Source organism: Astatotilapia calliptera, chromosome 11, assembly GCF_900246225.1.
Source record: "Astatotilapia calliptera chromosome 11, fAstCal1.2, whole genome shotgun sequence".
NCBI lineage: Eukaryota > Metazoa > Chordata > Actinopteri > Cichliformes > Cichlidae > Astatotilapia > Astatotilapia calliptera.
In genome coordinates, this window is record NC_039312.1 from 35,434,191 (window position 1) to 35,458,968 (window position 24,778).

The window sequence follows — 24,778 nt, forward strand, 5'->3', positions numbered from 1 at the left end:
GTGCCAATCTTTAGTCCATCTAAAGGCCTAATTATAATAACAATCAAATATTACTTCAAATGTTTGTTTTTTTAAATATTGAGTTTTTTTGTTTTTGGGGGCTAAAAAAACAGGGCGCTCATGAAGTAAAACTGGGATTTAAAGGGTTAAAACAACGAAAATATAATTAAAACTTTATGTGAATATTTCAGGCAGAAGTAGTCTTAAAAGACTGACTCATTTAAAGTGGTAAAAAATATTAGTATATAACATTTTTATTGCACTTTTTGGGGCGGGACCTTTTTTGGTCCCCAGGGTGATCAACGTAAGTTTTTTAAAGGATGACACAATTCCATTTAATAAAATGTTAACTATGTATCAGTAATGCACAGTCAACAGAAAACATAAGCATGGTTTAACCATTTTCAACAAACTCTTAATTCTGTCTCTTCAATTTGTTTTAATAATCACTTAGCTGTAAGCTAACGTCTCGGCTAACGTTGGCTACCTGCCACATTTGGCGTCTCTGTCTCGATTCGTAACGATTGTTCACGTTAAAGTTTTTAGGTTCAGAGGTGTGACTTCATTTTCCACGTAAGTTCAACTGAGCGTTGAGTCAATCAGAGATGTTTGCAGAGCTGACAGCCCAGAGGTGCTGCATGCGGTCGGAGCTAGCAGTTAGCGGGAGTGGACGTCACCGTGTGCAGATTAATAAAAGTTTTCTGTCACTGAGTGAAAGCACAGATTAAATAACTATGATCAGAACGAACGGGCTGGGAGAGGTACGCAGAGATTGTGCTTAAACAGTCGGACGATTGTAAAACGGCTAACACGCTGCGCTCAGTGCAGCACATTGAATATTTACAGCATCTTTTCATTGTTAGCTCGTCTGTGCGTTCACTGATGTGGCGTTGCAATGACTTCTTTTGGAAAACACACATTCTCCAAAAATGTAGCTTCCAACATATAATTATAAATCCAAACACTTTTAAATGGATGATGTTTAATATTTACTACAATATGTCTTCGTCTGTCCATAGATACACACTTTTAATCTCTTTGGTTCATTTGAATCCATCTCAGCGCGTCTGAACGAAGTATCATTGATCATTAATCACGTGAATATTTGGATAATCTGAATGAATCCATGTCATTACATTTATTAATCTGCACAGATTTCCACACAGTTCATTTTTAATCCTGATATAATTTATACATCGCTCTCTTTTGGCATCCTCTAAAATAATCACAGATGTGCTTTTTAAATACAAAATTCAGACTGAATTTTAAATTCAAATGGCTAAAAGTTTGGTTCTTTTAAGCACCGAGGACAGCTGAACAAAAAGAGTAATTACAATAATCTGCAGTTCCTGCTGAAACGTCTCTAAACTGTTCAGTTACAGATTGAATCCACGTCAATGACATATTACATGTTCTTCCTCCATAACACAGACGCTGTGCTTTGGCCTTTATTTCTCTTATTGTCAGTAAATCCCACAAGCAGACATCAAACACTGGAGCTTCCCACAGAACACCTCTCGACACACAAAAACATTCAGGTTTATCTCCTGTACATGTGTCTACGGGACACACGGCTCCCAGCTGTGGTCTGATTTAACGCGACACAAACTGAACCGCGTGTTTTCTGATGTATTTGTCGGGTTTTCGAGCATCTCAAGCAGAACAGCTGGAGACGTTTGTCTTTAATGTAAGTGGGCGTGTCCATGAGTCAAACTGGTTCTTATATTTATCTGCAGCTTGTTTTGTAATATAAATGAACAATGACATCATTACTGACCCACATAATCAATGTGAGATTTTTTCAATCATTAAAACTTGCAACCTGTTTACATGCGTGTGGTTTGCACTGTTTACATGCAGCGTCTTCAGCTTCCTTGAATCTTTAAAAATGACCCAGCTGGCTAAAACAAACTGAACCTCCAGCAGGTTAGACTCCGCCCACGGGCTTCCTGACAATCAAAGAAATAACGATTTCTGCCACGTGTCTTTACTCGCCAAAAATGACGATGTTTTGTTCTTTTGCTTTGTTGGCATGCCGACGTTTTACCTGTTTCATTTGTTAGCATGCTGCTGTTTTACAGCCCCTGAGTAAATTTTTAGCATGCTAACAACAACATTAGCATGCAACTCGTGTTTGAGTGATAAAAATATTTCAACACTAATATTTTAAAGTAGAACTGCTGTAATTTTAATGCATCTGTGGTCCAAACTGCTTCTGCAGAGCTCGAGGAAGTTTCAAAGGAGCAGAAGGATGGGCGCTGTAAACCGTGAGGACACGCTCATTTATGGCACACAGCAGTGTGAGGGCGCCATCGCTTTAGAGCCCACGCCTCATTCTTAAGGACAAAGAAAGAAAACAACAGGAATGATGGGAAATATAATAAAGGTGACAATTCCAGGTGACTGTGCTGTCGTTCATGAATGAGGATTACCGATGGTTCAAATGTGACCCAGAGCACCGTTACCATGGAAACGTGACCACAGCGGTCCGATTTAACGAGGAAGTAAAAGAATGACACTGACTGCTGTCCAGCCCAGCCGGTGCTGCGTCGGCGCTCCTCTGCAGTAAGAGTTATGATCACATCGATTTATCCAGGTGGTCGCTTGGCAGAGAAGAACCAGGACACAGCAAACTGCCAACACAGCCATCTGACTCCATCATGACGGGACGCTTTTTACATGGCTGCAGAAAAGCATGATGGGAGAAACATGCGGGGAGAGAGTGTTAGAGTCTCAGGGCAGTGGAAGTAATTGCTGTCATGTGGATCGGCCTCACATCTTTGGATGTGGCTCGAAGAAAACAGTTGGCTCACTGTTTGGAAAAAAAAAAGCACTTTTAACTGATTAGCATCGTTAGCATCGTTAGCATTCCTCAGGGAAACCCTCCTCTTATCACAGGGAACTCAGCTCGAGCAGGGAGGTGCACGCTTGCATTATTTATATGATAACAATGTTTTAAATGTGGTACGCAGCCCCCTTCAGTCCAACTGTGGACAAATATGCACCAGTCAGGTGTAACATAATGACCGTGTGCCTAATGTTGTGTCGGCCCCCCTTTGGCTGCACCCATCGAGGCTGTGCTGTGGGTGGAGCCTCTGCAGATTGGACCGTTTGTGCAGCACCTCGCCCTGATGCTCTGACTGAGGTGGCCCGTGACCCCGTGCCCCCTGCTCCTTCCTTGGAGCCCCGCAGGAGCTGCAGTGTCGCAGCTGCTCTGAGCCAAACTGTCACAAATCCTCACGCTCGTCCGATTTCCTGCCTCTAACATCGACTTTGAGCACAAAACGCTTACTAGTCCCTGAATGCACTGCAATTTAACAACATGCTTCACTTGAAACGTGCTCATAAAAAGCAGATGAGGCCATGAAGGTTTGATTCTGCAGCGCGTTAAAAAGACGACACCCTCGCCCAGCGCTGGAGACGTTTAACCCAAAACCACGTGAGCAGGTAACAGGCTCAGACCAGAAGCAGGTGAAGGACAGCACCTACCAGACTGAGGCCCACAAGCCACGCTGTAAGACGTCCACAAGTTCACGGCCATCAGGAACGTCGCTATGAATCCAAACACCTGTGAACGAACACACAATGCGTTACAAACACCTTTCAAAGTAAAGCTGCTCAAGTCTACTGACGGATCGCACTCAGCTCAGAGAAGTTCAGGCAGGACCAGATTTCTGTTCTCAGGAAAGAACTTAATGTGACGTCCTGCGTGATCAGAGGGAGGACTCGGTCTGCAGGAGCCACACACAGCTGGTCTGCTGCAAAGTGACACAACGCGAGTCTCGCAGTTGTGCGCTTACGTACCGATCCGGCCACCAGCGCTGAAACTCCACCGCTATTCGCCGAGGCGATGATGGAGGCGATGAGGATGAGGATGCATCCCACAGAGTAATGGAAGAACTCCTGAAACAGCAGAGGAACAATAAACATTTCTCAGCATCTGTCAGCACCTCGTGTCCACCACAGAGGAGCTCCGAGCCTTCCTCAGAGCTCCGCTTTAGTGAAGGCTTCAAAGTCGGGTCTGCTTCTGAAACCAGGATGCAAACATTCACTCTGCCGGAGCTTCAAGTCCCGTTTCACTCACACGAGTTTTCATAGATTCATTAATAAATACCGCTGGACAGGAAGTGCTTTTAATTTCCAGCACGTCTCTCATCCTGCAGCCGGATGAGCTCGCTGAGAGTTCAGCACAGGAACCAGACCTGCACCGCAGCTGCTGGACTTTCAAAATAAGAGCAAGGGCCTGACCGCTGCTGAACAGATGTGCGTACAGATGTGCAGAGGATGCTGGGGGTCGGGTGACATGGAGGCAGGTGCTCTGCTGTGGAGCTTTATTAGTACTGCTTACAGCTGAGCAGACTGCATATATGTGCAGCGTCCACATGAAGATCAGCAATCATCTCACAATGTTTAACATTTCTCTGGATTCAACAGAACAGGAAGAGGAAGTCTCGCCATGTGTGGAAGCATAAATCTGAGCCGAGCGACTAACAGCTGCAGGGTGATGTTTCGTCTCAGGCTGAGATCTCCCAGCACGTTTGGTGCTCATGAACCTTTTCAAGGTCACAAAGCTCTCAAAAGGTTAAGGAACAATTTGCAGCAGCTGATTTGTTTCATTTTGATCAAAAGTCTGAGATTTGCTCTGAAAATCACCTCTGCTCACGGCCGACTGGTCAGGAAGGTAAACGAGGGACTGCTGGTGCACTGCAAGCATCCGCACATCAGAAGCTCTCTTCCTTCCTTGAACTCCACAGAGAAGCCAGAGGAACATTTGGGTTCTTCTGGCTTCTCTGCGTTGCATAACAGCAGCTTCCTGTTACGCTACGCTGAGAATCAAACGCTCAAGTCTTCGATGCAGAAGTTTGGCTGAAATGCAGAAGCGAGACCGACACAGACGGATGGAAGCGTCGCTCCTCTTACCGTCAGCGGCCAGTTGATGCAGGGCATCCTCGTCTGCAGCCTGCACAGGTGCATGAGGAAGAAGATGAGGAAGGCTACGAGGAACCACAGCGTCACCACCTCGAAGTACTGGAAGGCCGGCCAGCTGGGCCAGCCGCGAGTGCAGAACACACACAGGAAGGCGATGAGCAGGGAGATCTGGCAAAAGGGAAATTCAGTTTAATATGTGCTTCCTTTGCATTAGAGGCGAGCAGCGGTTTGAGGACGTGCATCACATGTTTTTGCATCTGCTTGTTTAAACAAGCAAAAGAGAAGAAAGCGATGCGCCGCGTTCACGGCCGACGGTTTTCAGAATGAGTTTTTATTTTCACACAATAGATAGATAGATCATTTGGTTCTGGCAGCTTCAGCTCAGGTAAACGCTGTGTGGGGATGTGTGCAGGCTGTGGCTCTGATTGGCTCTGTGGCTCTACACTAACTTTTTGCCACTAAATGTTTTTCTTAGGCGCATCAGCACAAAAGTTAGGCGCACCCAAAGCTTTCAACCACATCGCCTAACGCTGCAGTTTTACATGTGCACTTTTAAAGGGGAAACTGATGTCACAGACAATATTCATTTGCAAATGATTAACTAACAATCTTATGCTTGTCCTTAAAGTGCGTGGCTCTCTTTGGTAATGCTGTAGGCAACGTTAAACGTATTCGTCACATCGGCTCCTCTGACGACCTGCCTGCTGCTGAAAGGCAGCGGGGGGGGGGGGGGGGACACTTGGGCATTTATTGCTCTCATTTACTGTTTGGTGGTTGCTGAAATAGTTTGTGAGCTTTAACCTGAGATTCTGGTGTTTCTGGCAAAATACGTTTATATTTAAAAGTCCATTCAGGACTTAATGACTCGATATCCATATCAGAGAGGTCCCGCCCCTGACTGTCTCTGATTGGTTTAGACCACGATAGGGGCATGATGTGTGTCTGACCACACGGAGACGTTCAGAGTTGCAGAGACCTTTTTTTTCTTTCTAGTTGCACCATTAAAAAACTGGTGGCACTCCAGAGCCCTGCTCTGTTGCCACAGAAACTCTGATATTTAGCTCACATAAGCAGGAGTTGCTCCTGATGTGACGGCACAGCCTGAACCAACCAGGCCAAATGTGGCAGAAAGCTGTAAACATGGTTGTTCTGGGTCAAACAGCTGTTGGGTCTGAGTAATCGTTCAGCAGCCGATTTGTGTTTTTGTTTTAGTTCAAAGAATATTAGAATATTACCAAACCCTCCAGCGTCGTGGTCTCAGAGGAACACGTTTCAGACTGTTGACAGTACACGTGTTGGAGTACACGTGTTGGAGTACACATAGGAAACTGCATACAAACCACCGTGTTCAGAAATAATGAAGGAGGCGAGCTTCACTCCTGCAGGTCTGTTCTGAGACGGCGTTAAATGGTAAATGGCCTGTATTTGTACAGCGCTTTACTAGTCCTAAGGACCCCAAAGCACTTTACACATCCATTCACACACACATTCACACACACTGGTGATGGCAGCTACATTGTAGCCACAGCCACCCTGGGGCGCACTGACAGAGGCGAGGCTGCCGGACACTGGCGCCACCGGGCCCTCTGACCACCACCAGTAGGCAACGGGTGAAGTGTCTTGCCCAAGGACACAACGACCGAGACTGTCGGAGCTGGGGCTCGAACCGGCAACCTTCCGATTACACGACGAACGCCCAACTCTTGAGCCACGATCGCCCTTTAAAGGTTTTACACAGACGGTCAGACTCACCGGACACTTTATTAGGTACACTTGTTCAGCTGCACGCCAACACAAATATCAGCCAATCACATAGCAGTGACTCACTGAGACGACCTGCTGAAGTTCAGAATGATGGAGAAAGGCGACCTGAGTGACTCTGAACATGGTTGTTGGTCTGAGTGTGTCAGAAACCAATTTCTGAGCTGACAGGAAGGCACCAGGACCTCGAATACAGCACGATCTGGCATCCTCGTGTCGGTGTTGTTCCCACATCATCATCATAAATGTTCCAGGTTCAACATTGCGAGTGACCAATCACATTGTTGTGACGTCATACTTTTGCAAGCCAAAATTATTCATTCATTTACGAAATTCCAATGTTGCAAGGACAACATGCATAAATCTTACCGTTTGTTACAGAACAGCATCCTGAAATGCAAAGATTCAAATCGCTGCATCGGAGGACAGAGGCCGTTACGCAGACTTTTTTTTACAGCGCTTTTTTTTACGAAGTCGCAAAAGTGTGACATCACAACAATGTGATTGGTCACTTGCAATGTTAAACCTGGAACAACATTTATGATGATGATGTGGGAACAACACCGACACGAGGGTGTCAGATCATCATGATGAACACTCGTTACGACCATCGCATGCAGAGCATCAATGAACGTGTGGAACATCGAGCAGATGGGCTACGGCAGCAGACGACCACACCAGGTGATCAGAGAAACGCTGCCTGGTCTGATGAGTCTCAGTTTCTGCTGCAACCGTCAATGATGGAGTCAGAGTTTGAGGAAGCAGCATGAAAGTGTGGATCCACTCTGGCCTGTTTCAGCGGTAAGAGCTTCACCGAAACGCCACAGCCTGCCTGAGTGTGGCATCCCTTTTTGACCAGAGTGTACCATCTTCTGATTGGCTGCTTCCAGCAGGATGACGCTCCATGTCACAAAATCATCTCACTGTGATCACATGACCAAAGCCCCTGAGAAATGTTTCCAGCAGCTTGTTGATTCTGAGCCATGAAGAATTAAAACATCTCTGAAGGAAAAACTGGATCCAAATGTTTGGTGCCAGTAAAGTGTACCTAATAAAGTTGCTTGTGAGTGGGTCTAACGGTGCTATTATAATAACACGAGGACACGTAAAACAGCTGGAGAGGTCCCCTGTAAAAGCCTGGGGGTCTGTAGCTGTCTCTGAGCCCCGGGCCCCGTTTTCTGTTCGCCCGTCCCTGTCTGGATGGAAGTTTTTACGAAAATCAATATTTCTCCATCAGGAGCCGATCACTCCGAGCATCACAGGCCGATCAATAACAACAACAGTCGTTTAAATATTTCACAGTTAAAGTTTCTCGTGTCTAAATCTTTAGAAAACCAGGCGCACACAAACCCGGGTAGAACCGGGTAAAGCCCCGGGGTTTGTCCACCGGACTGACTCTTACCAGCTGTCCGATCTTGAGCAGTCCCGGGATGGTCTGGGTGTAGCCCAGGTTCAGGCCGCTCTCCCCGGATGTCCTGGTGGTTGTTGTCGTGGTGATGACGGTGTGAGACATGATGCCGGTAAACAGCACGGTAAATGAAACGTTTAAACGAGTTTAACCGCAGCGGAAAGTCACCGTCGACCGCGCGACACGGCACAGCCCCTGTTTTTATCGCTGACGTCAACGCGCAGCAGATAAACGCGACTGCTTCCGGGATATATTTCATAATAAAAGCACCGACAAAACCCCGTCCTCTCAAAACACTTCAGTGTGTATTCATATATTTTCAGTATAATAACATTAGCATGTTTTTAATTTCATTTGTTTTTTGAGTGTATTTTTCTGAGTGTGTCTGAAATATCAATTTTTATGAGTTCCATAGACTGTATATAAAGATGGACACCACCACTTTGACGTCACCCCCTGGTTTTGGACATTTTAGAGCCTTGTTTTCTTATTAGTGTACATCCACACACACATATGTCTGCTAATCAGTGTTCAATAACATCTTATCACTCTCCTCCTTCACAGGTGAGCCACTCTGACAGAAACTTTGCGTGCACATCATTGAGATTGGGTCATTAACATTTATTTTAAATCACAGTTCGTTCGATTTTCGTGTAAATTCTGGTCATTTCATCATCCTCTGTGAATAAAATGTCGTGTTCTGCTTTTGCGTTTCTTTCATGTGTCAAGCTCAACATACATCACCCGTATATGACTCAACAATCACCAAAGCTTTGGTGTACCCTCAGTGAAATCTTTGAATTTCAGTCACTAAAAACTGGAGCTCCGCCTTCTTGAACACTCTGTTAGTATAGGACCTCACAGCAGATATGTTATTGGCCACATGATGTCATTAAAAATTCTCCAAAATGCTCCAGCGGCACAAACACCGTGCAGAGGTCCAGTTCAGGGACTCCAGCCACACCCTGTGACCATCCAGCTGTTAGTCAATGACTGGCCACGCCCATAAATTTAAGTCTCAAAACTCACAGATAAAAAAATCAATTACTCGGTTACAGTTGTTATGAAGGGGGAATCTGTAGAGACCAAGCAGTTTATATCTTTGCTGTAAAGTTTAACATGGGAGTCTATGGGGACTGACTCTCTGCTGCCCCTGCTGGACATCACAGGAACTGCAGGTTGTGGTGATTTTATCTCATTTATTTATTGTTGCTTGTTTTATAATAAATGAAATTTGATTTATAAAAATAAGTTAAAATGATCAATTAAAATTATATTAAAGCTGAACGTCAAGTTTGATGTTTGAGGTGTTTATTCTAACTCAAACACGGCTCTCGTTTTGTTGGTGAATTTGCTTCTTTTAATTTTCCATCAGATACTTCATGATCCATCATGATTCAGAAAATAATGTGGGGAGATCTCTGATAAGACCATAGTTTGTTGTTAGGATACCTAACAGGAAATTAAACAGATGCTAGAGAGTCAGTAATATCACCGAATCCCATCTTTATTTATGTCATTGTAATATTGTGGTTTCTGTTATTTCCCTTTACATGTGAGAGTCATTTATAAGATAACTTTAATCAGTCTGAGACGGCTGCAGCAGACACACACAATCATGAGTGGTGCCTGATAATGCTGGACTTGATGTTGTTTTCTGACTGAAACATGCTGTGAGTCTGCTTGTGTTTGTTTGGCCTTTATTTTGAAGCAGACATCCTGTGTGTGCAGGTTTTTGGGTGGCTGAGGTGTCAGCGTTGACCTGTGGGCTGAGTGGAGGTGTGGTCTCTGTCAGGAAGCACTGCAGCAGCAGCTTCCAGAGAGGCACGAATGTTCCCGAGCAGCAGGACAACAGAGCTGCTGTCAGGACGTTTCCCTTTAAACTGAACACACGCACACACTCACACTCACGCACACATGCACGCGCACGCGCACGCGCACACACACACTCACGCACACATGCACGCGCACGCACACACACACACACACACTCCTCCATTCAGAGCTCAGCACCATTTTCTCTGTTTTCTGTTTGAATATTTCACGTTTAAGCAGGAAACATGAGATTAAAACCTTCGTTTTAAAGAGTGTGCAGACGTGCAGACCAGCTCACGAGACAACAGTGAGATAAATATAGAGGAGTAAACTACGTCAGTCGTCTGAACACACACAGGGCGGTGATGCTCGCCTGCATCCTGAGGTAACAGAAAACGAGCTGAAGTTCATTAATCACACTCTCTCAGGCTGAGCTGCGAATACGAATTTTTCTGATTTCAACTCGATCTTCGTGGACACACAGAAGGACACGAGGTTTCTGCGCTTCTGCGATGGATGCAGCTCAGGTTCACTACATCAGCTCTGTACATGACCAGAAATGGGAGGAGCTACAGTTGAGCTGTTGTGCTTTAGAAGTACAAAATCAATCATTAAGCACATCACGCTCGCCAGCTTGTTTCTGTGCCGCGTTCACGAGTACAGATCGTGTTCCTGTGCAGGTGATAAATGCTAAACTTCTGTGCACCACAGAGCTGAGAGGTGGTGCCTGTTCCAGTCACCATCCAGAGCTCCCAGTCAAAGGTGAGGGTGGGGGCGTGGATCGACCTCTGAGTCGACAGCTTTGTTTTTACCACCACAGGCCGGTACGGCGTCCACGTCACTACAGAGGCGTCACCAACTCATCATAGAGGAGGCCCCGAGACACTTGAACTCGGATCCAGCTCAGACTGGAAGTACTAACTCTCAATCCCAACACTGCACATGTAGCTGTGAACTCTCAGTGCAAGCTGGACGCCACCCGGAGAAGCCGGGCGAGTCACAGAGATGCTCAGACCACCACAGGGAAGCACCACCCGGCTCCACGAGAACACTTGACAAGCTGCAGCATCACGAGCCGCTGATGCGACAACGTTACTGTGTGACGGCAGAACATCGCAGACAGACGTGAGAATGCTTTTCTATCGCCGGCTCTAACGAGTCCGTTTTTATCTTTCTGTTTAGTCTCAGGCTGGTTTTGTTTCAAGGACTCTGTTTGTGATCAAACGGTGACGTCTCTGTTTCAGAAGGCGGGAGCTGGAGGAGTCTTCGACTAAAATGCTCTCAGAGCATCATTCATAATTCAGACAGCGGCCTCAGAAGCAGTAAACCTGAAGGAGAAGGAGACGCACATCAGCACAGCTGAGCTGCAGACTGAAGATGCTGCTGTGGTCCGGCCTGCTGCGAGGCTGCAGTTGTTTCTGTCACTTTCATGTCCGCAGCAGCTCTTTCTTGAGTCTAATCTGACAGTAATATAAAGTTTTATGTGAGGACTATTGAATTATACTGATGGGAAAAGTCCCACACAGAGGACATGTTGAACACGGCAGGATTAGAGGATGTGTGTTTGCTGCCGACGTGATGTTGGCGTGGCCGCTGACGCTCACTTCCTCTCCCGAGCCTCATATGAGGTTTGCTTTTTGTAAATCCTAATAAGGTGTGTGACATCATACGTGGTACGGGGCGATTCTGTGGATGCTTCAAAGCTACGATATAAAAGCGCTGCTGATGCGAGCCAGCGTGTTTCCGTCTGGTCCAGCGGTCTGTAGGTGAGCAGTGGAAGCTTCTCTGTGTCTGTGGGTGGGCCGTCAGCTCCTCTGCTTCCCTTTCTGTAAATTCAGCGCACGTCACTGCAACAGAAAATGAGAATGCCCTTTCACAGGTGAAGACTTCAGGCGCTGTCTGAGATTACTCCCACGGTGGGGGTTATGTGGGGGGTTGCTGAGAAAAGGATAAACCCCCGTCGCTGTCTCAAGAGTCTTCGTGATACTTTTACCTCTAAAATACGTCATCCTTCTTGCCGCGCTGGTCAAAGTAAGCATTAAGTGACTCACTGACTGATATAGAACAGACAATGACACAATAACCACAGACAGCTTCGACTTCCTGTCTCATGTGAACATGAGCGCAGGGCTGAAGCACAGTAATGTTCACGGAGGCGCTGCTTCGACCGAGGTACGCCTGAGCAGCAACTGCAGCACCGAGCATGAAGTTTCACAAGCTGCAGTCCCTGTGATGGAGCTGCGTCTGCCTCCAGCAGCGTCCTCAGAAACGTTAAGACAGTGGTGTCCAGCTCCAGGCCTCGAGGGCCGGCGTCCTGCAGGTTTTACATCCCACCCTGGGTCAACACACCTGAATCAAATGGTTAGTTCATTAGCAGCATCTGGAGAGCTTCAGGACATGTTGAGGAGGTCATTTAGCCTTTAAATCAGCTGTGTTGGATCGAGGACACGTCTAAAACCTGCAGGACGCCGGCCCTCGAGGCCTGGAGTTGGACACCTGTGCTTTAAGACGTCCAAGTGATCGACGTACGGTCACGCCGCAGCGTCACACAGCCGGAGGGCAGAACTGTTCGTGCTCTGTAGCTCAGGGGTGTCCAACTCCCGGTCTCGAGGGCCGGCGTCCTGCAGGTGTTAGATGCGTCCTTGAATAAATCACAGCTGATTTAAAGGCTAAATTTCCTCCTCAGCATGTCTTAAAGTTCTTCAGAGGCCCAGTAATGAACTCATCATGTGATTCAGGTGTGCTGACCTGTGGGATGCCGGCGTTCGAGGCCTGGAGTTCGACACTAAATGTTAATGGACTGATTCTTATATAGCGCTTTTCTTCTTGGCAACCAGACTGGAGCAGACTGGGATCAAACCATCAACCTTCTGGTTAGTAGATGACCTGCTCCACCACCTGAGCTGCAGCCAGCCTGGAGGCAGTAGAGGCTGCTCTTGTTTTACAACAGTTTGGCTCGTTAGACTGGAGCCACTTTCATGACGGCGTTTGTGCGTTGGAGTCTTTTTCATGTAACTATCTGACCACACGTGGCTCCACAAAACCAGCACAGGCAGAATCCATCTTCATCCAAATGCAGCTGATTTTCCATTTAGGGCGCGTCACACCTGATCCTGTTTGAATGGAAGCTGCGTGCGGCCTTTTCATGAATCTCCATTTGAACGATTACAGAAAGAAGCGATGAGACTGTCGGAGCTTCACCTTAAGTAACACATACGTTTTGTGCTGTGTTTGTGGGTTTTAACACTGACGTGTGCTGTCCTGCTGGCAGCGGGCAGGTGAGCGGTGGGTTTTTGTAAGCTGGTGTTGCTGAAAGCAGCCTGCACGGAAAGCGAGGCCCAGAACAGCCCGTGTGCCCCGACCCGGCTCTGCCAACAACACGTCCTTCATCCTGGGCCTTCGGTGGTTCACGGTCTGCACCGCCATGCGCCACTGCACGAGCTGGAAAATTCAAAGAGACAAACAAGCTGCAAAAACGACAAAAACGTCTTTTCTTCAACTCCGAAAGTGTTTTTTAACACCTTTCATGTTCCCATAGCGACGTAACAACTGTTGCTTCACACTTTCAACCACATCCTGTGGCCACAAGGTGGTTAAACACATACCAACATGAACTGAAACACACACACACTCGTTTTCATGTCTTACTGAGGACGTTTGATTGACATAATGCCTAACCATGAAAATAAACCGAACTGTGACCCTGCAGCTAAAACCACACTTTGAATCTCAAACATGCTTCAGACTCGTGGGGACTTTGTCCCCTCCAGTATAGTGGCACGCCAATTTTCTGTCCGCACAAAGATGTCCAAACAAGTACACACACACACACACACACACACACACACACACACACACACTCACACATGCAGCAGCAGGAAGTGAAGCTCAAAGCTGCAGCATCTTGTGGAGTTCAGGTTGAAAACCAGCCGGGCAGAAACTGACCGGACGATGCTGCGCGTTGGTTTCACATGACGACAGCACACATGTGCCGAGGAATCAAACCCCAACCCAGCCTCACATGAACCACAACATCCGCTCTTGTACCCACAAAGGGTTTTGGCTTTTTATCTTGAAGCTAGTTTAACCTGCTGAAACAAACCAAACTACCAAAATAAAAGCACAGCATCCGTGTCACCCCTGCAGTACCGAACTCCTCTCTCCTGCGTCACTGGATTGTTGGATTGTAGTTATGTCAAGTGGTAACGGCTCTACTTTTTATCTCCTGACCAAACGCTCAGTGTGCTTCTCCCGCTCTGCTTCCTTACTGGATCTCTCTCTGACCTCTGACCTCTGTTTGGAGGAAAGGACCTGCCCCCTCTCCCCTGTCCTCACCTTAGCTGCCTGAAACCAAACCTCAGTGTTCTTGCTCTCAGCGTTGTACTGTACTTATGTGTTGTGGGAGTGTGCACGTGCTCGTGACTCATAACTGCAGAGCAAACCTTCCTCCGCATACAAATAAGGTGACACGAACTTCCTGCAGTTTCATTCCTGCGCTGCTGTAAATAAATCATCTCTGAGTTTTCATTTGACTTCGTTAAAATATTATGAAAAGCTCACATAAAACCAGTAAAATGTGTAAAAAGATCAAACCTGAAACAAAACCAGCTAAATGACCTGTGATACCAACTAAACTGTATAGTAACGATAATGATAATATGTGCTTTGACATGAACCACAGTCACAAATGTGACATGAATTGAAAATAAATGCTGTGAAACCCAAAAGGGTTCACAAAGCTGGCCACATAAGTCTGTGTGGTGTGGGTCGTCGGTCCTCTGTGGGATGAGTTGGAGTCACAGTGGGACTTCCTGCTCTGGGCCTTTGGCTTTGTGCTGTTTCAGTGCTGCTGCAGCTCTGATCAAACACATTATTGTTATTAACACTGACGCTCAGACGCATGACGGAAAACAAAGTGAGAGAGACCTCCGACCGTTTCCACTGAGCGCTCTGAGCCCGGTGTTTAAATCGATCTCTGGCGCCCCCTGCTGGACATTTGTTGGACGCAGACAAACGCCTCCTGGTTCAGAGCTTTAAAGGACATTTAAAGCAGGAAAAAACAGTAAAATACACAAAATGAACGACTCAGATCTGTAATATCAACTTTAATCTTCTCTTTGTTATCAGCAGCTCTAACATGGTTATCAGCCTGCAGCCATGTGAGCATCACACAGGCACACCTGTGCTGTTAGCGGACATTAGCGGAAGTGCAGGCTGTGATCATGTGACCTCGCGAGGATGATCTGTTGATATTGAAAATAGTGTGAATAATAAAGATGTGTGTGAGAATAAGAACAATAAAAACAAAGGAAACGAAGAGGTGAGCACAAACTCAGCATCAAACATTAAAAGCTCTGATGGAAAATAATAAAACAAACTTCTTGTGATTCTTATTTGAACAAAACTTTATTAACGAAAAAACATGAAACCTGATGTTCAGTGTTTCACGTTTTTACACATTTGTCTAACAATGAAAGACCCCCGCTCGATCCCGGGAGGAGACACGAATCTGCCACATCTAACAGGGTTCAGCTGCGAGGCATCAGCTGCGAGGCATCAGCTGCGAGGCATCAGCTGCGAGGCATCAGCTGCGAGGCATCAGCTGCGAGGCATCAGCTGCGAGGCATCAGCTGCGAGGCATCAGCTGCGAGGCATCAGCTGCGAGGCATCAGCTGCGAGGCATCAGCTGCGAGGCATCAGCTGCGAGGCATCAGCTGCGAGGCGAGTAACAGTAGGTTAGCTGAAAGCAGGCGATGGGGAGCAAGAACAGGAGCGGCGTGCGAGTGTTGGGTAGTTTGAGCGGTGGAGCTGGACCAGGTGAAGCGTGAGCGACAATGACGGAGGCTGGAGACAATGTCTGAATTAAAAGCTCCACGTTGCTGAGCAACAGAACAGCTTCGTGATGTTTCCAAGTCTGGACGAACGTCGAGGTGTGACTTTCAAAATTCAGGTTGTTTGGCAAGTCTGACTTTTTCTGCTGTTCCTGAAAATAAACACACATCTGAATCACACTTGATGCTCTTTGTTTATTCATAGTATATGTTTATAAGTTAATCAGAGATGTTTTTAATACCTCGCTCAGTCGTGGATGTTCATTGGAGATTACAAGTCGCCTGAAACAAAGAACAGTTCAGCCGTTAAAGTCTGATCTCAGGTCTGTTTGACACAGCGTCCACACACCAGAATGACCACGGGTTGTGTTTCATCTGAACCACACGGTTAAACCATCTGACGCGTCTAGAGACCAGTTGGCATCTGGTTGCTGGAGATTGCCGGCTGTCACTGGGTGAGAATCGGTTGCAAACAGATTTATGCTTTTTCACCAAAAACCTCCTTGTGATTGCTTCGGTCACTGGCAGGTTGCTGTTGTCGTGTAGTTTGCATGCAGGAAGCTGATTTATCTGAAAATAGCTGCACTAAGTGAAAATTCGAAACAGTACTTTGAAGTATTGTTTCAAAGTAAAAGCTGAACTCTGCAGGAGTCACAATAAGTCTGGGAGCAGCTTGTGTGAATGAAGCTGCTTCTGTCAATGACAAATAAGGTCAGCAGAGATAATAACTTCCTGTTCTCACAGGACTCACAGGATATAGAAATGGCCTCTGAATAAACCTCCTGAAGCTCCTCTTCTCTTCCTGCTGAGACCTGCCGGTGATGATTTTCCACTTCAGGTGCAGAGACGAGAACAGAAAAAAAATCAGGTAAATATAAAAGTTATGAGTTGTTGAAGACAAACAGCAGCAATTACAGAAAGTTTAAGCTAAAGTAGAAAATGAGCAAACACTGAGCAAACTGTGTTTGTTTTTAACCTTTTCTGGAGGAAAACCACAGACTGTATATAAAAGATGGATGTTTCCACTGTGACATCACCCACTGGTTTCTGACTGGTTTTAATCGTCAGCATCAGTCTTTCGGCTTTAACCGTGCTGGTTTTTGGAAACAGAAGTGACCATGTTTGGGCGAGAAGGTGGAGTGTTAGCTTAGGGTAGCTAACTTGATGTCAGGCTGCATGCATTAACTGTGTGGATAGCCACTGATACCTGCTAATTACTGCCAGGGCAGCTTTGCATGATTCACAGTGGAAAATAATCCTCCTTTATCCCATACTGGGCTTTGGTGAAGCCCTTCAGTCGATCTCTCTGACAGCATAAAAGATGGACGTAGCTCCCGAGTATGAAAAGTGTCTGAAACATGGATTCTTTCTAATTGCCACCAGGGGGCGATACATGTATTTGGAAAAAGACTTAAATTCCTAAAGCAGACTACAGGAAAATGACCCTTTGCCTCACCAACTGTGATGAGTTTATGGGCTCAGTCGCTCATACTAAGACAGACGTTGAGTCCTTTAAATTTCTGATCATATGCAGACTAGATTATCCATTTAAATAGTTGTTTTGGCCTCTTTCAGCTTTATTTGATAGACACGGAGAATAAAGGACAGGAAAGCGTGGGCCAGAGTGGGACCTGGGCTGGCTGCTGTCAGCTGTATGGTATGTAGTCGCCCGCTCAACACACTGAGCCAGTAGCGGTTTTAGATACGGGCGACACGGGCGGTTGCCCGGGGTGGCATCGTGGTGGGGGGGGCATCACGGGCATCGGCAAAAAAAAAAAATGCTCGTACTCATGCTGCCCCGACGTCAGTGAAACATCGTTAGTATGTCACTGATATTTTCACTGAAGCAAATATATTAGTAAAACGCTCCCTCAGACTAATGTGACAAAACAACAAATATAATCATGTAATAAAGAATGAATAATAAACATAAAAAAGAAAAGGTGCAAAAATGAAGACCGTTGATAAAGTAATTAACCACATTATTAAAAGGCAGCTTTGTTTCTCGGGCAGAACTCACAGGAGGCGGGTTCGTGCACGGTGACCACTGAGTAAACCATCTGCTGCTCTCGTTCAGCTGGACAGGCTGAGACCCGCTGACCATGATTTTCCACTTCAGATACAAACACAGAGAGCAGAACAGAAGACAGAAGGTTTATTTATATAGCACCAAGTCACAACAACGGATGGCTCAATGAGTTTTATATTGTAAGGTAAAATATTGTACCAATAATACAAACAGGTGCTAGAGCAGCTTTGCATAATTCATAGTCCAAAATAATCCTTCTGTATCTCACACTGGGCCTCAGTCATCCTCCGCGGACGATCCATCGTCCAGTTTGCATTTCTGTTTGAGCGTTCTGATAAAAAACTATGAAACCTTTAATAATCGGTGACTCGTTTGAAGTTTGTGATATTTTATATAGTCACGATTTGACTGGACTTTTACTGCGTTTTGACATCAGGCGGTTAATTTTTTAAATATTTGGGCCTTGAGATTGTGATTTTATAAACTTCTGAATAATTTTTCTAATACATTGTCAGGGGCTGCGTCTGTGTCCCAGCATTTTTTGAGTTATTTTGGTGTTTTGATTGTTTATTATATACAGAGATAATGTTAGCTTATGTTTCATCTCTGTGTTTATGAGTCTTTTCCTTTGTTCTGTGTTCGTCTGTCTTGTCCTCTTTGTTTAACATCTAGTGATTCCTGTGCGCTCGTCTCCTTTATCTGTTCCCGTGTGTCCCTCCTTGTTCCGTGTCTCCACAGTCTGTCGTGAGTTTCATGTCTGTGTCCACGTTGTCGAGCTCGTGTTGCCATGTCCATGTTTCCTGTTTAGTTTTTTTATTTTGAGGCTCTGCCGCTCATGTTCAGTGTGTTTAGTTTTACTTCCCCTGTGGCGTCATGTTTGTCAGCTGTGCTTCTCAGGTGTTTCCACTTCCATCATTACCCTTCTGTGTATTTAAGTCCTCTTTCTTACTCTGCTCAGTGTCAGGTTGTCTGTTTATCTGGTATCGTGTACTTTACGTCTCAGGATTACTTTCGTGCTTCGGTTCATGTTCATTTTCAGTTTTCGCATGCACCTGTTCTCATTCATGTGGGAGCTCTCTTCACTCTCTTCACTCTCTTCGCTCTGATCCTGAGGCTCTCTGGTTGGATACGTCCTCTCCGTGTGGTTTAGTGCACTCTCCGCCCTGCAGGTGAGCTCCTCCTCCTCCAGGTTCGGCACACAGCTGGTCACATGGTACGGGCTGGACTGTGAGGACTTAGTTTATCCCAGTTTAGAGTTTCATTTAGTTTTTTCCCAGCTCGCCTTGCCTTGTTTTCTGTTTGATATCAGCCTTAATAAACAGCTCGCTTTTCTGTTATACTTCGTTTTCTCTCCCGTGTCTGCTTTTGGGTCCACGCCACAACACCCCGGCTGCTCAGCCATGACAGAACATCCTGATTCCAGACTGTTTCCCAATGTTGAAGGCTCAGAATCTACTCAGTGCGTCGCTACGTCTCCAGGATCTACATCTGAAAGTACAGTCTCAAATCTACCTGTGAAAGGCTTGTACTCTCTGTCCCGGGTTAGTAGATGTAATGTTAGTCCAGAACTCTTGTTGCAATTCATACGACTGGAATTTCTGACAAGACGGCTTAACAACTGCATAACAACTCGTGTTGTTGAGCCAGCCATGACCATTTCTGTTGACTCCTTATGTGAGTTAAGTTATAGACTTGTGTACAGTTGGTAATGCTAATGGTGGGACAGAACGAGCCACCCAAGAGACAGAAACTAACCACGGACTGATAAATCATGCTTTCAGGGACGATCATGTTAAAGATGTTTTTTGTGTGGATGAACCGGCTCCTCCGGAGATAAAATCTCTGCCCGGGGCCTCGGAGAGGCTGAGCTGGAGGCTTCAGTAAACTCGGACCCCTGGGAGTAACTGAGCTGGGGCTCTGGAGAGCCGTCCAGCATCCCGCCATGCCGCTGGCTCAACCGCGGCTTCACGTCGTCATCTACAGCCCCACCACCTCTTCAACGTTCTGTAGCTACCCACGCTGCCCTCAGCTCAACGCCTGCAGCTGCCACGCCACTACCTGCTCAACAGGTTATGGTTTCCATTCTGCCATCTGGCCTTGCCACGTCCCAGCCAGAGGTCAACGCTTTGCCAGATACTGCTCATTCTGAGGTCAACGCGTTGTCGGGACTTGTCCAGCATGCCAGGCATCCTCCAAGATCCATCCGGCGCCCACCAAGCCGCCAGAGGATCTTTATTTTGGGTCCACGCCACAACACCCAGCCTCAGCCGTGACATAAAAACTGGCTGATGATGTTTCTAAGTGATGTAAGGTTTCAGCCTGCGGTGTTATGGTCATAACTTAATAACATTTACTTATTTTAATATTTGTGCTGCTTCTCTAATAATACAAACACTGCTTATGAGTTGTGTTTCGTTCCAATCAATGAATGAACTTCAGTCAGTCAGTGCAGAGCAGTTAAAAGGAGCTCCAGACGTCCAGCTACAACTATCAAACATTTCCAAAATAAAAATGCAAGTGAGCAAAACCTGACTCAAAACGTTTTTGAAAAATAAAAATAAATAAATAATAAAATAATATTGAATACTAATAAAAAAATATATGAAAAACATTGAATCAAATTAAATCAAGAGTCAAACAATTTAATTAGTAAATATGTAGCCTGTGTTAGACCTGCGACAGACTGCTCCGGCCCCTCGATCAAGACGAGGATAAGTGGAAGAGGATGGATGAAAAACACTCACAGGAAGTGGAGTCGGGCGTCGCAGCCACTGAATAAAATGCCTGAAATTCTTCTTCATGAGCTGCAGACTGTGAGACCTGCTGTGGATGATCGCGCCCTTCAGACAGAACAAACGTGACAAAGGAGGAAAGAACCGAAATATGAGCCGGAGTATGTGAACCACAGCAGCTGTGCTAAAGTGAAACAGGAGCTCACTCAGGCAGTAAAAGACGATTCCTGCGATCAGGATCAGGAGAGCGATGACAGCACACACGATCAGAGGGATCTTCAGAGAGTCGCTCTCTTCACTCTCTTCACTCTCTTCACTCTGATCCTGAGGCTCTCTGGTTGGATACGTCCTCTCCGTGTGGTTTAGTGCACTCTCCGCCCTGCAGGTGAGCTCCTCCTCCTCCGGGTACGGCACACAGCTGGTCACATGGTACGGGCTGGACTGTGAGGACTCACCCTTGTTCTCTAACATGCGTCTGGAGGCCAACAGCCACACAATCTTAGGCGGTGGGTTACCTTCAGCTTGACACTGCAGCCTCCGGGGGGCGCTGTCTGAGCCACAGGGCATCTCCACCACAGAGAGGTTCAGGATGTGAGGCTCAGCTGGGAACAAGAAGCAGAAAAGTGATCTGATTAAAAATGGTTTTCCATCATGTGACACCTTAAACCAGCCTGGCATGAAACGCTCTCTGCTCCATTCACCCTGTTTGTTCATTGGCTTCCAGCCATGAGCCTGCGGCTACGACCACACGAATGCGTTTTAGTTTGGAAACATCGTTTTCTCTCCATTTGCCCTCCCGTCCACACTGAGACGCGTTTTCCCCGAAGGAATACGAAGCATTTTGAAAGCGATGCTTTCGCGTAGCAGTGTGGACAGCAAAAACGGAGACTTTTGAAAATGATGACGCATGTTAGCCATGTGATGCAGTCATGTGGCCAATTATTAGAACATGCTGTAGGTATTACAGGTACTGCACTGCAGTGGTTTGTATCATATCTATCTAATAGACTCCAGTTTGTGCATGTAAATGGAGAGTCCTCTTCACACACTGAGGTTAATTATGGAGTTCCACAGGGTTCAGTGCTAGGACCAATTCTGTTTACATTATACATGCTTCCCTTAGGCAGCATCATTAGAAGACATAGCATACATTTTCACCCAGCTCTATCTGTCCATGAAGCCAGATAACACACACCAATGAGTTAAACTGCAGGAATGTCTTAAAGACATAAAGACCTGGATGGCCGCTAACTTTCTGCTTCTTAATTCAGATCAAACTGAGGTTATTGTACTCGGCCCTGAAAAGCTTAGAAATATGGTATCTAAACTAGTTCATGCATTTATTACTTCCAGGCTGGACGACTGTAATTCATTATTATCAGGATGTCCTAAAAACTCCCTGAAAAGCCTTCAGCTAATCCAAAATGCTGCAGCAAGAGTCCTGACAGGGACTAGAAAGAGAGAGCAGATTTCTCCTGTTTTGGCTTCCTGTTAAATCCAGAATTCAAAATCCTGCTCCTCACATACAAGGTCTTAAATAATCAGGCCCCATCTTATCTTAATGACCTTGTAGTACCATATCACCCTATTAGAGCGCTTCGCTCTCGCTCTGCAGGCCTACTTGTTGTTCCTAGAGTATTTAAAAGTAGAATGGGAGACAGAGCCTTCAGTTTTCAGGCCCCTCTTCTGTGGAACCAGCTTCCAGTTTGGATTCAGGAGACAGACACTATCTCTACTTTCAAGATTAGGCTTCAAACTTTCCTTTTTGCTAAAGCATATAGTTAGGGCTGGACCAGGTGACCCTGAATCCTCCCTTTGTTATGCTGCAATAGACGTAGGCTGCCGGGGGATTCCCATGATGCATTGAGTTTTTCCTTTCCAGTCACCTTTCTCACTCACTATGTATTAACAGACCTCTCTGCATTGAATCATATCTGTTATTAACCTCTGTCTCTCTTCCACAGCATGTCTTTATCCTGTCTTCCTTCTCTCACCCCAACCAATCACAGCAGATGGCCCCGCCCCTCCCTGAGCCTGGTTCTGCCGGAGGTTTCTTCCTGTTAAAAGGGAGTTTTTCCTTCCCACTGTCGCCAAAGTGCTGCTCATAGGGGGTCATATGATTGTTGGGTTTTTCTCTGTATCTATGAAGCGCCTTGAGGTGACTTTTGTTGTGATTTGGCGCTATATAAATAAAATTGAATTGAATTAAACAAAGATAGTGGAGGGCGTTATACAGCAGTTGCTTTGTTTGACAGCCCTGTTAAAGATTAATATCAGCCTGCACGCGCTCCAGAGAGCTTTTCTTCGAATTCTTTAATTCTCACTCGCTTTTGCAACTTTGTACTTTTGTGTTACTCGCAGCAACAACTCCACCTCATTGTTAGTCCATTTAACACACTCGCTGCTTTTCCTCGACATTTTGCCGCCACGTTTCAGAGAGCGGGAAAGTAAATAAGCGGCAGACAGAAATGAGGCAGGTCGAATCTTCTTGCGTTTCACGCATGCACAAGAATAATTTACAGTCCAGTGTGACTCAAACCTCGGCAGAGTCAGAAGGTCGCTGTGTGGCTATCTTTCATTACAGTCTTTGCACCACAGAAGAAAGTGACTCATACAACTTTGATAACTTTCAGTAAAAGCTGAACTCGACCTTACCTCCAACATAAAGCTCTGTCTTTGCTTCCTTAAAGTTCTTCCACCCGTCGAGCTCCACTCTGCAGAAGTACATGCCGTTATCAGTCAGCTGTACATCCCTGATGAGGAGCGACCCATCCCCCCATCGAGGGTCTCCTTTCAGGGAATGTTTTAAATCGGAAAATGCACAGGGATTGGCTCCATGCACGGAATCATATTTTACTGGACAGTCCAAGAACGGAGGAGTGTTTGATGCTGCGAACTTCCATGTGACCTTGATCATTCCTGAATAATCCCGTGTGGGGGTGAAGAAGCAGCCGAGGACAGCATCTTCCCCTCTGGAGACTCTGACCCCTGGAGAGACGGTCAGCTTCCATCCAGCTGAGACAGAACCTGACAGAACACATCTGGATGGTTATTTTCATGTTTGAACTCACTGCACAGCTCCAACCAGCGACACTGGGACTCTAGCAGACCTCTGAAGATGCTCTGAGACACCAGCAGCAGGTTCTATAAGACCTGCAGAACATCTTCCAGCCTGTTGCGTCTGGACCAGGAGCCCCTCGGCCTTCAGAGACGCTCCTGGTCCAACGAGGACACGTTTATCCATCTGTGGCCTGGTTTGAAAAAGCTCTAACCTCTGTGCTGTGGTGTTCACCACCGACCGCCGTGACTTTCAGTGACGGAAATACAAAGCCGTTCCTCATTAAATTCTTATGTCCTGTGTGTCTGAATGAATGACTTAAAGGAAAATCCAGATCTAAAGTCAGGATATCTCTACTGTGAGTCTTATGATCCTCTCTGGTGCCATCCTGCTTCAACCCAGATTCAAAGTTCTTACCTGAGACGATCGCACTCAGAATGAGGGAGAAACGCTGCGGCCACATCCTCAGACTGACAAAGAAATGAAGCCGTCAAACAACAAATTCAGGAAGTGTCAAATGTGTCATTTCTAAATTGATCATTTCCTGTTAGTTAAAGAGAAGAATAAATATGTGAGCGAGCCCAGGGCCACCTGCAGGGTTTCACACATTTTACTGCCTGTTTTCTTTGTGTTTTCATGTTTGTCAATCAGGACGTTTGCTGGAGTCTGGTGGTCTTCATCAAAGCCTGTCTCTGTGACGAAGCTGCTTTTCACAGTGTGCTTGTCACTGTGATGATTTCTCTGCTCGATTCTTGATTCATTTGAGTCTGTGGTTCCTGTTTTGACTGTCTTCTAGTGAATTATCCTGAATATAGTCGAATACAAAAGAATAGAATAATCCTTTAATTGTCCCACAAGGGAAATTTGGTTATATCAGCAGCAAAAACACACATATACAAACAGAACAGAAAAACATTTTTACATATTTACATCATGGACCATAGTTACCAAAGCAGAGTACTGTACAGGTATTAAAATTAGAATACAGGTGAGTGGCAAAGCCAGGCTGTAGTGTGCAAACAGAGCAGGATACTGAAAGATGTTTAAATAGTTGAGAATATTTAGAATGATTAGAAAGGTGCAGATTGTGTGACCGTACCTGTGCATTAAAAAGTAGACCCTAAACAACCAGAGGAGTCTGTTTAGCGACAGGTTGCTTCTCCCGGAGTAAAGGACCAACACACTTCAAACCTCCTTTGTCCCGGAGTCTGGTGA

The 24,778-nt window shown here is 46.0% G+C and overlaps 2 protein-coding genes and 1 long non-coding RNA gene across 5 annotated transcripts; 1 reads left to right on the forward strand and 2 right to left on the reverse strand.

Moving 5' to 3' along the window:
• Nucleotides 1–1,405: 1,405 nt before the first annotated feature.
• On the reverse strand, nt 1,406–8,319 carry cmtm7 (CKLF-like MARVEL transmembrane domain containing 7). 2 transcript variants are annotated; one of them, XR_003273885.1, is made up of 6 exons: nt 8,093–8,319; nt 4,921–5,097; nt 3,805–3,903; nt 3,490–3,568; nt 2,433–2,683; nt 1,406–2,336 (listed from the first exon to the last, which is right to left on the reverse strand). XR_003273885.1 is itself a non-coding variant. In XM_026185436.1 (5 exons), the coding sequence occupies exons 1-5, from the start codon at nt 8,201–8,203 to the stop codon at nt 2,676–2,678; spliced, it is 474 nt and encodes a 157-aa protein (XP_026041221.1). In that variant the 5' UTR covers nt 8,204–8,319; the 3' UTR covers nt 1,406–2,675. The 2 variants fall into 2 exon arrangements, 1 of the variants encoding a protein (XP_026041221.1); XM_026185436.1 differs by having other exon boundaries at nt 1,406–2,683.
• Nucleotides 8,320–15,802: 7,483 nt separating this feature from the next.
• LOC113031361 (uncharacterized) lies at nt 15,803–19,317 on the forward strand. The gene is made up of 4 exons (XR_003273721.1): nt 15,803–15,863; nt 16,083–16,199; nt 16,489–16,612; nt 19,172–19,317. It is a non-coding gene; the product is annotated as an uncharacterized LOC113031361 (long non-coding RNA).
• On the reverse strand, nt 15,834–24,026 carry LOC113031359 (sialic acid-binding Ig-like lectin 15). Of its 2 annotated transcripts, XM_026183368.1 has the most exons (8): nt 23,981–24,026; nt 23,161–23,532; nt 20,712–21,107; nt 20,518–20,613; nt 17,765–17,857; nt 16,496–16,576; nt 15,987–16,026; nt 15,858–15,896 (listed from the first exon to the last, which is right to left on the reverse strand). In XM_026183368.1, the coding sequence occupies exons 1-7, from the start codon at nt 24,024–24,026 to the stop codon at nt 16,016–16,018; spliced, it is 1,095 nt and encodes a 364-aa protein (XP_026039153.1). In that variant the 3' UTR covers nt 15,858–15,896; nt 15,987–16,015. The 2 variants fall into 2 exon arrangements, with proteins under 2 accessions (XP_026039152.1, XP_026039153.1); XM_026183367.1 differs by having other exon boundaries at nt 15,834–15,896; nt 20,518–21,107.
• Nucleotides 24,027–24,778: the final 752 nt, after the last annotated feature.

Bases quoted from the DNA above. Each gene is read 5' to 3' on its own strand.
- cmtm7 (XM_026185436.1), bottom strand. From the start codon at position 8,203: ATGTCTCACACCGTCATCACCACGACAACAACCACCAGGACATCCGGG. The intron at 5,098-8,092 runs GTAAGAGTCAGT...CCCTTTTGCCAG, and splicing joins TGCTCAAGATCGGACAGCTG to ATCTCCCTGCTCATCGCCTT. The intron at 3,904-4,920 runs GTAAGAGGAGCG...CTGCTGTTTCAG, and splicing joins GCATCAACTGGCCGCTGACG to GAGTTCTTCCATTACTCTGT.
- LOC113031359 (XM_026183367.1), bottom strand. From the start codon at position 24,026: ATGTGGCCGCAGCGTTTCTCCCTCATTCTGAGTGCGATCGTCTCAG. The intron at 23,533-23,980 runs GTAAGAACTTTG...GTGTTCTGTCAG, and splicing joins TCTGAGTGCGATCGTCTCAG to GTTCTGTCTCAGCTGGATGG. The intron at 21,108-23,160 runs GTAAGGTCGAGT...TCTTGTTCCCAG, and splicing joins GACAGAGCTTTATGTTGGAG to CTGAGCCTCACATCCTGAAC.